Here is a 10,286-nt window from a genome sequence, read left to right on the forward strand (position 1 = left end):
AAAATAAGAAATAGGGTCCATTGACTTCCATTGTAGCGGGGAAATAGCTCTTTTAGCACATAAACGAACGCAACAAAAGCTGATTCTGACAGTTTATGACATCAGGAAAACTCATGCGGTTATAAGTTATTGAAACCGAATTTGTATTTGATGGCAGGGTTCTGTGAACGTGTACTATCCCCCATCTTTATTCATTGTTTATCTCTGTCAATCTTGCCTCATTCTACCAGCTACACAAGAGAGAGACGGCCAGAAGATGGAAACAAGCCTCAGGGAGGCCTTGAGGGAGAAGTGCAATTCGAACTGAGTAACTTGGAGAGGTCTTTCTCTGAAGTCTTAAAGAGACAAATATAAGGAGGTCATTGCCGGTTGCAGAAAGGTGAGTAATAGTCATCACAGCATGACTTGGAGGTCATGCTGAAAATATCCAATGTTTAACACGCATCATATTCTGAGAACATGTTGAAGATCTGATGTAACACTTCTTGCACTTGTCATGTGTCAAGAGCTAGCACTTGAAAATCGCTGCCAACCTGCGTTCACCTCCAACCACTAAAGCACCAAACCAAGCAGCTACTGTCAAGGACGTGGCCAGTGCCAAATTGCAGAGACCTGATCGTAATACACAGAACAGATTGATTCCCTCCATTAGCATTCTAATGCAACTTCCTCCCCTTGTGCAAATCAAATCACCCCCCCCCCTCCCTCCCCCCCCCGTGGAGGTACAATGAACTGCAATCATTCAAAGTATAATCATTGCCCATCTATGTAGGTTCATGAAATGTTGTGGACAAGGAAACATCTTGGCGAGTACAGATGTGATGGCGAGTCCCGAGTACAAATACAATACCTTGTTAAAAGTGACATTGATGAGCGCTGCGTTTTACCGAAATGTTGAACATTTTTCAACTCTTAATCGACCAGAAAATAAATGCCCTAGGTGGAGTGCTCAGCACCACATCACACTCAAGTTGAAGAGCATGAAAACTTTCACTGAGGACGTCAGAGCGGAGGTCGTCTTGTAACATCTGTGCCCAGTCACATTGTTTATATGCATTTTCTGTTTGCTATGCACTATTTTCATGTATTTTCCACCAATCTGCTACGCTATGAGTTTTTTCTAGTTATCTGCTGGACTATATGCCATGATAAACCAGTTAGATACATGTGTTGCTATGGCAACAGGCAGTGATTGGGAAGCCACGCCCACAGCTCACTTGGCTGATGGAGTGAGGGGCAATCACATTGTTTGAGCCACCTGGAGAGATTGACTCTGGCAGTCCAGAGTGGAGGTGCAGAGAGACAGACAGTCTACTGAGGAAGTAAGAGGAAGATTTCCCAAGTCTTGCCATATAGCCATGTTGGATTATTTCCCTTAATATTGGATTCTACCTTTGGATTAAGAGACCTTCTTCCCATTCCTGGAGTTTGGATTTCGATCAAGGACGGACTTTGCGTAACAGTGTAAAGGGTGGTAAGAGGAGACTTACCACTACACAGCACTGACTGGGTTCCATTTTGGATTTCTTTTTGGACATTTAAGTTAGCTTTGGACAGTTGAGCTTCACACCCCATCCCTTTTGAGGCAGTTTATTTTATTTTGATTTAATTAAGTGAAATTGATGATGCCATATGTCCATGTGTGCACCAGCCCTATGGAATGCACGTGCTAATAAAAAGTATTTAAAATATTGCTTTGATGCTCATATTATCCTTAGGAAGTATTGAGGTGTTTATTTATTAGCATATGCATTCCATAGGGCTCCATAGGGCCATAGTCATCAACTTCTGACAGGAGCAGTCCCTATTGAGTGAAAGAATCTCGATTTATGAAAGAAATCAAATATTTAAAGTGTTTTTATGTTTTTAATTTAGTTGTAGAGGGCAAGTACCAGTCGGCAGTGGCAAGTGTCCTTTTTTATGCTGCAGTGTGCTGGGGAGGCAGCGTGATGGACAAGGACGCTAAGAGGCTGAACAAGCTGGTGAAGAGAGCCGGCTCAGTACTGGGGGAGAGGCCGGACTCACTGGAGTCTGTTGTTGAGCGGTGCACCAACACCAAGATGCAGGCCATAATGGACAATGTGAGCCATCCGCTCCACAGTATCCTTGTGGGCCGGAAAAGCAACCGCAGGGATCTGTTCCGTTCAGTGCCGTGCAACACAAACCGGTTCAAGAGAACTTTTGTACCAACAGCTATTGGGCTCTTCAATTCGAAGGCCAGCCGCTAGGTCTATGAACTGGACTGAGTTTTTCTAGATTTTAGTTATTTATGGGCCTGAGTGCAATAACTAAGGATTTTTAATCATCCCCACTGTCACCTTTTAAATGCTTTTTAATGCCTTTCATGTTTATTCCCGCTTAGTCTTTAACATGTGTCCCCCTGCTTTTGTGATGTGTTTTTTAACTAACATGCCTGTACGAGCTTTGGGATAACCTGAATTTCCCCTTGGGGATCAATAAAGTATCTATCCATCTATCTGTATAATGTTTTAGGGCATATTTGTCTTATTAGCCAGGGATCCTTTTAACGGTTTGTCCCTGTGCAACCTCATCAGTGTTTCAGCTGGTATCAGGTAGGATAGAGCTGTGGAAGACAAGCTCAGTTCAAAAGTGGAAGACTACGAATGGGTACAAGGAAGAATTCTATTTCAAAGCTTAATATATCTGTGCTGGTGAAAATATGCAAACAAAAGTCTTCTCAAGACACTGCCAAGCCTCTCATGACCAAGAGTGCTGTGCATACATTACGTTTGCCTTTCAGAATTCAGATCATATTCAGTGACGTCACAAACAGCATGGCTGTACTGTAAAAAAATATATAAAATATATCCCAGTGCATGCAACATCCTCCAGTTCACGACAACGTACAAACACTTGCAAATCACACTAGGCTGATCAATAGCATAACATCCACACATAGACTGGTCATGCATTATCAAAACACCACAACAGACAATGGGAAAAAAGCTCATACACTAGCAAAGTAGCAATGAATGAAGTTAATTTCTCCCCCAACTTGTGTTCTTAAACTTAAATGCACAAGTCCTAACTTCTCTCCGTAGCACAATATAAGCCAATGAAGACACATGTTCTAACTATGGCCAAGAAAATGCTAACCCATTTGCTTTTGCCCTTCCAGGTTAGCATTAACTGAGATGTGATGTGGAGCTGCACGATCAGCATTGCCACAGAAAACTAAATAAATACCCTGAACCTTTGTGTTCATTTAGAGATGCTATGATGCCAAGCTGTATCTAGCTCTATGTGAAACACATATTCCGTAGCATACTACTATGCCAAACTTTAAATGCCTTGGTATCCGTTTTTCCTTTTCTTTCTCTCCACAAACACAAAATGTCTGACTTACATACTGCAAAAGATATTATTATAACAGCACCCTGCAACTATAAGATCTGTTTCAGATCTGATCATGGCTGGCCAACCTAGCTTTCACACCAATCTGCTATAAATATGGGTGGAACGCACTGCAGGCAATACAATATATAAATGTTTTTTTTTTAATAAAGAAATTGGTGTATTTTTACCTATGTATGTAGTGTACCACAGATGGATAGGCAAAAAAGTGCTATAGTCAGGTGGAGTCTAATTTGGAACAAATTATGATTCTACCCTTACAGTACGTTTTTAACAGTGGGCGACAGCCAGACGGATTTGCTACATAAAATAACATTTGTTGTACTTTGGAGGGTATGACATTGTAACTTTTTTCAACATTGGGTTTTGAACAGAGACTTGAGGCCTGTTCTAATCATATGCCAGTTGTAGGTGACCACCAGAAACTACACGACGTCACACTGCAGTGAGACGCGACTCACATGCTCACCCGAACACGAGTATGAATATAATAGGCCATTACTACACCCAGCTGTTGCTGAACAACACTGGCACTCTGGCAGGATCCATATAACAGACATTCAATCTCCTTGGTCATACAAAACGTCTAACCCAATTTGACAGGATGGGACTCGAGCACTGTAAATTGTGCTCTACACAAGATGGGATCACTAACTTTCACAATTTCTACAGCTTGATATGTAGAAATCCCATTGCATTATACGCTACTCTCTTCTTAAGAAAAAAAACAATGCTTTGCTTATCACAGGGCTTTTCTAAGGCTTCCATCCACAGGAGGATTGGGTTACATAATATAATTATGCACACAAGAGCAGCACAACTTTGCTGCTGTAGCAACATTTTGGTTATTTTAGCTAGCTTGTGAGTCTCGGGGGAACTTGTGCAAATTCCATCTGGCCTTTAGCATGGGACAGCAGTGCTGTAACTGGTGCTACAAATGCTATCAAATGGTACCACTAGATGGAGTTAAGCAAGACGATAAAACCTTAGATAAAATAATCTAGATATATTCACTACTTAGTGACTCATTATCTCATGTAGGATCAGATGTATCAACCTATTCTTATATTTTAACTAAAGACAAATGATCTTACTGTGTTTGACAGTCTTGCTGGATTCATGACATTTCCATTATTTCTGATCATGTGCATTGTTAAACATCCTTGACGGTATAAATAGTGTTAACCATCAACATTATAAGATAAGACATAAGGTGCAGTAATATAATCTTGTTCATTTCTGCAGGGTATCACATCTGACTTGTGCTCAAAGAAATCCTCACATTCTTGTCACTTATGTTAGGAAACAACATCCAACTGGTACAGGCCGTTATATATTTCCACACGTCAAATGGCAGGAGGATGGTGTCAAGAGATGAGAAAATATCTTTATCTCTCATCTGTTGTCCAACTTTTACAATGACAGTTGCAGCACAACCTTTGTTTCACGTTGTACTGTTCAAATGAACTGGACACCTTGTCCAGTGATCAGGCATGCGTCTGTTCTCTATGTGCACCAAGACTTTTTAAGTGATTGGACTCAATTGATCCATTGTTAGAATGGATCAATAGTACCACGGGCATGTAAAGAATACCTTTACAGTGGCTACATTATTATGATGTATATTTACAGTAGCTTAATACAAGCTGGGAGAGAGCACATCTTTACGTTTTGCCTCAGTACAGTGACCTAAGAAATGAAATGACAGTGACTGATGGAAAGGTATAGACTGTTTAAGATACTGTATCTTTAAGACAGATCAAGTGAATACTTGGAGAAATGCAGACCATTTTTTTTTGTTCAGTCAGTGATTCTTAGCATTTTATCAAAAACACCGTACTGTGTGCCATGTCTGCACATGGCTGATAAAGATCAGGTTTGAATGTGCTACAATTGAAATGGCAATGGCATGCACAGTCGATGTCACTTCAGCTCATAAATCACGATTGAGGGGTCCTAAAACAATGTGCTGCTGCAATATTTACAACGCTCACTGCATGTTCTCATCAAAGGGGGTCACAGCTGATTGTGTATTGTGTACACACATACTACGTAGAAGTCGTAGATGTGCAGATCACATCCCAGAATTCATTGCATAAATAGCTAAACTAAACTAATTTACTCGGATGTGACTTAGATTAGTTCCACATAATGGATACAGGTCAGGAAATTATCAAATGGATGTGTAATGGTACAATAGCAACAACACTAGATACCTGAACTGTTTGTCTGCGTTCCTCACCAAGTTTGATTTATACTCTGCATGAATCATTCTTATCTGTTGAACAGCACACAGGACGGTTACCCCCCCCCCCCCCCCCCCACTTCTGCAATTAACTCGTGATTCAGAATAATTGGATTACTGTCTCTCCAGAAAAATAAAAAAACTTGTGTTCATCAACGCACACAAGTATAAATCAAACGTTTTGGGTGGGGTACCTCACTGCACAGTCTGGTATAAGTAGCCCCTCTTATAAGCACTAAGGGGATAAAAGGTAGCCACCACAAACTTTCCATCGAAGGTACGGCCCGTCAGTAGCCTCTGAGCCTCTTTGGAGTCACTGGAGGTGGCGTACTCCACAAACACCTGATGGAAACACAGGTAACACATAAGCAAATGTAATTATTGAATGAGACACAGGTGATGGTGAGAGACAGACAGGAAATATATGTAGGTACAACAAAAGCAGTCTTTGTCCGTGATTGCATGGACATTTTCCAGTGTTCATTATGTGAAAGTGGTAAGGTAACATACCGCATGTCAGCATTCATTTACACTTGGAAAAGACAACAGTTGCACCTAAATGTCTACATCATGAACAGTACTGTATATATACCAGTGGCTATGCTCATCAACCTCATGTATACGGTACTGTATGGATGCATATGCTATGTAAAATAGATACCAATTGTTTTCTTGTTTTATTCTTATTTTTTACCCCTTGTTCCCCCTCTCTCTTTTTTTATTTGTTATCTTTCTTGTATTGTTCAAAAACTAATTCAACGCATTGTTTTACACCAGTAAACCTGTGATATGACAAATACAAATGATTGTGATTCTGTAGGGGACTAGGGGTCTAACCTGTCCTTTTCCTGGATTCTCCTTAGGGATGAGTAGAGAAACCACTGAACCATACTTCTCGCACTCCTCTTTCATGTCTTCAAGTATGTCTGAGGAAAACAAGACATTGGCCGTTAACAAAGACAGTAAATAAGTTTTATCAATAATTTCAGAACACTCCGGTAAGTCTGTCCAGATTGGCTTTTTGGTGGTTTCAGAATTTTGTCATGTTTTTTTTTTTTAAGACACTTGGACACAACATTTTTGTAAAGGTGCTACCTTCATACTCCTCTTCATTGTGCAAGTGGCTGTCATCAATCAGGTTGAGCAGACGCAGGACTGGAGAGGGCAATAGAACCAGGTCCTCAATGTGAGGGGCTGAGAGCAAAGACAAAACATGCATTCAGGTGAGTGGAGCATTAGGGCCGATTCATACTCCTATTTTACCGCTGTTTCGGCGCTGTAGTGGCGAAATGATTTCGAACCTCAAATGACGTCACATTGTAGGCTCTACAGAGCCGAACCGACTTTTATTCGGCTCTAAAATAGGAGTATGAATCGGCCCTTAGTGTGTTTGTGTGCCCGTTCTTTATGTAGTGCTTGATATGTCCTACGCATACCGAAGGGAATGCTGAAGAGTGGGCTCTGGAGGGCAGTTTCAGCTGAACATCTGTGCTTGGGGTCATTGTGAAGCATGCTGCAGAATGAATATACAAACACAAAGATGTAGATGTAGTAAATCAACTGTGCAACTAAGAGGCAGTACATTTATGGTAAATATATATAAAGTAGCATAACAACTGGAAAGAAGAGCATCATTACAGGTATCTTAAATACCAAAGATCTTTCTTTGAGGGCTATGGTATATCATGCATCTAAAGCCACCTCTAGTCATTGTCAGTATTTTTTTATTCGTGCTGTGTTGTGTGTGTTGTCGTTACCTTTTGATAAGGTCTCTGAGGTGATATACAGGGATGGCAGGGCACACCAGACTGTTACTGGCAAAGATATGGTCTACTATGGCAGCACTGTTGTCCTAAAGAAGCACAAAGCATAGGATTGTCTTCTTTTTCAGTTTACTTCCACATAGAAATTTGGCAATTAGCATTTTGCACCAGACAGTGCATATTAAAAATCACACTTGTGTGAAGTGAGGTGCGCTCTTAGCCTCTTATCATACATCAGCCCATCAAATCATCACATTCCATGCTACAAACACATCTACACACAAACCTGTGCATAGGAGGGGCTATAGGAGCGCCCCTCAAAAACAATGCATCTATCAATCTATATCCGCCCATGATCTATAGGCTTTAGCATTACCTTCCACTCCTTGGAGCGGACAGTCTCCTTGAGTTTGATTCCTGAGTACATCTCCAGTAGGATGATGCCAAGGCTCCACAGGTCTATGGCTACAGTGCCGCCCGAGTCCGCTTCCATCTCCACTCCAGCCTGGGCTAAGCTGTTCTGGAGCTCAGCCTCTGGCGCCCGGTACCCGTCTGTCTGGATGTACTTCACGTCCTGGGGGAGATTGATTGATTAATATTGATTTGATTTTGATTTCATTGACACTTCCCCCACACCGGACACACGAACGCAGTCCAAGTCAAGAAGACACACCTGGTTTCCCTCTTTGAAACTGAGGCCAAAGTCGATGAGCTTGAAACATTCGTCGTCAGCGCTCCAGAGGACGTTGCGTGGTTTCAGGTCGGCGTGGACATAACCTTCCCTGTGGAGGAAGGCCAGAGCTTCCAGGACATCCCTGGCACAGTGCTGCACCATCCACATGGAGTGGCCTTGAGTGGCCCTGCATGGATTACGGACATTTGAACTGAAAAGTGGTGTCCTGATGTGCAATTTGTGAAACGGTGTGAAAGGAGCCGTTTCTTAAACCGTTATCTAAACAATTAACACGATATGTAAAATTGTGACGTTTTAGTAATATAATATTGTTCCTGCTGTTCTACATACTGTACTGATTTTGTGACCCATCATCGTAACTAAGTCCATATAAGAAACAATGTCCTACCTGCCACCCTGGGTGTCACTACTGGCTGCCAGAGCAATACCTCTCACCAACAGCTCTGACACACTGACATCCAACAGTTCCAGCAGCAGACAGCGTGTCGACGCACCGACACCGCTGTGGTTGGTGAACACACCATACAGTGTCACTGGCAAAAAAAAAGAAAGATAAATTAAACAATGGAAAACTATATATTACGATTACTATAGTATAAACTATAAACTTGACTTTCTGTTTAAACTATGGCATGTCATGGCAGAATTTTCAATCGTCACACAATAAAAGTGTGGCCATATTTTCATTATGATGGACGGGTTCCAAATTCAGTAGAATTGGATCGTGATTGGTCAGCAACAGTGAATGGCATCCTAGGGATACTCAAATCCTAAATGTATTAATTTGTTAACAGAGTTAAAAATATATATATATATATTTTTTAAACACACAGTAAAGGAAATGTGATCTATAGGATTACCTATGTTCTTGTGCCCCTGGATGTCTTCCAGCACGGACCTCTCCTTGTGATACCCGTAATCTCCTCCCTGAGTGTCGGCGGTGAACTCCTTGACGGCGGCGGTGGTGGTGGTGGCTCTGCCGGAGCTCACCCGGTACACGGAGGCCGAAACTCCCTGGCCGAGGCGCGACTGGACGTTCCAGATCTCGCCGAATATCTCGAACAGGACCGGCTTCATGCTCTGGTCCACCACCGCGTCTAGTACCGCGGCAGGGCCAGCTGGGGCCCCCGCCTCTGCTGCCATCATGGCGGTGTTATGTTGTGGTTGTGGACGTGTTGTTGTTGTTGTTGTCGGGTCAGAGGAGCTGCAGTGGGCCATTTAGAGAGAAGAGAAGCGATGGAGCCGCAGCTAGTTGACAGGTTCCAGCAGCTGCTGCAGGAGCATTGCAACCACACCGACCGACGCGTCGACAACAGCAGCAGCAGCCAGTTAACGCTGCAACCACACTACCAGCACTTGACTAAAACTACGGTGCATTATTATTATTATTATAAGATTATGGTTTGCTTGTTGAAGCCCCCCTATTTGAATGACTTTCACAAAATCAGCTGGCCCAAAAGTTAGCTAGTTCCTTTGGAGTGGCTAAACTAGCCACAGAGTTGGAGCAGCATACAACAACAGACCATTTTAACGGTGTGTGAATGTGAATCTTCCTCGCCCCATAACATTGCATTAAGCGTAAGCAATTGCAAAGCGACCTATATCGGCTAAATTAATAACGTGTATTTCGTCGGCTTCAATGACAACTAAAGTTTTTTTTGCCCATTTGCTGAGTGAGGCATTGGGCATTTGCTGCTTGTTGATGTTTTAGCAGCAGTGTTCTTTCAGCAGATATAAACTAGCTGATATAAGACTTCCGGTGGACGATCACTTCAAAATAAGGTTACCCTCTAGAGTAAACTGAATCCATTGACAAACTATTCATTTGCACATTAAAACTATAAATTGCAAATGTGCAAGTGAATAGTTTGTCAATTTGCACATTAAAGCTCGTCTCTAAACTGCCTTCCCTGGCCAGCCGGGCCCTGGCCCCCTGATGGAGGGGAAAGGAAAGGAACTGGTTGGAATAACGTGTTCCTTCCACGCGCCACGTCCAACCAGGGAAAATCCCCGCTGTCAGGTGTAAATTGTGTACGCAACACTTGGAGCTTGTAGATCCACGGCTTGCCAAGCCGTGTATATCCACGGATATCCCAAGCCGTGTGATATCCACGGCTTCCCAAGCCGTGTAAGCCGTGGGCGAGCCGAGATATTTTTTACCTGTAGCCATGCCTACTATATTTTCACCTGTACTTTGAGATTTTTCCTG

At 42.4% G+C, this 10,286-nt stretch overlaps 1 protein-coding gene across 3 annotated transcripts; it reads right to left on the reverse strand.

Annotated features, from left to right (window-relative positions):
- Positions 1-936: 936 nt before the first annotated feature.
- On the reverse strand, positions 937-9,787 carry uhmk1 (U2AF homology motif (UHM) kinase 1). Of its 3 annotated transcripts, XR_014569414.1 has the most exons (10): positions 8,938-9,787; positions 8,466-8,610; positions 8,057-8,243; positions 7,760-7,957; positions 7,378-7,472; positions 7,057-7,133; positions 6,716-6,814; positions 6,458-6,546; positions 2,917-5,962; positions 937-2,886 (listed from the first exon to the last, which is right to left on the reverse strand). XR_014569414.1 is itself a non-coding variant. In XM_083767790.1 (9 exons), exons 1-9 carry the CDS (start codon positions 9,293-9,295, stop codon positions 5,816-5,818), a joined length of 1,356 nt encoding a protein of 451 aa, XP_083623916.1. In that variant the 5' UTR covers positions 9,296-9,787; the 3' UTR covers positions 937-5,815. The 3 variants fall into 3 exon arrangements, 2 of the variants coding, with proteins under 2 accessions (XP_083623916.1, XP_083623915.1); XM_083767790.1 differs by having other exon boundaries at positions 937-5,962; positions 6,716-6,775; XM_083767789.1 differs by having other exon boundaries at positions 937-5,962.
- Positions 9,788-10,286: the final 499 nt, after the last annotated feature.

This window comes from Protomyctophum parallelum (assembly GCF_964188405.1).
Source record: "Protomyctophum parallelum genome assembly, chromosome: 6".
Lineage (NCBI taxonomy): Eukaryota > Metazoa > Chordata > Actinopteri > Myctophiformes > Myctophidae > Protomyctophum > Protomyctophum parallelum.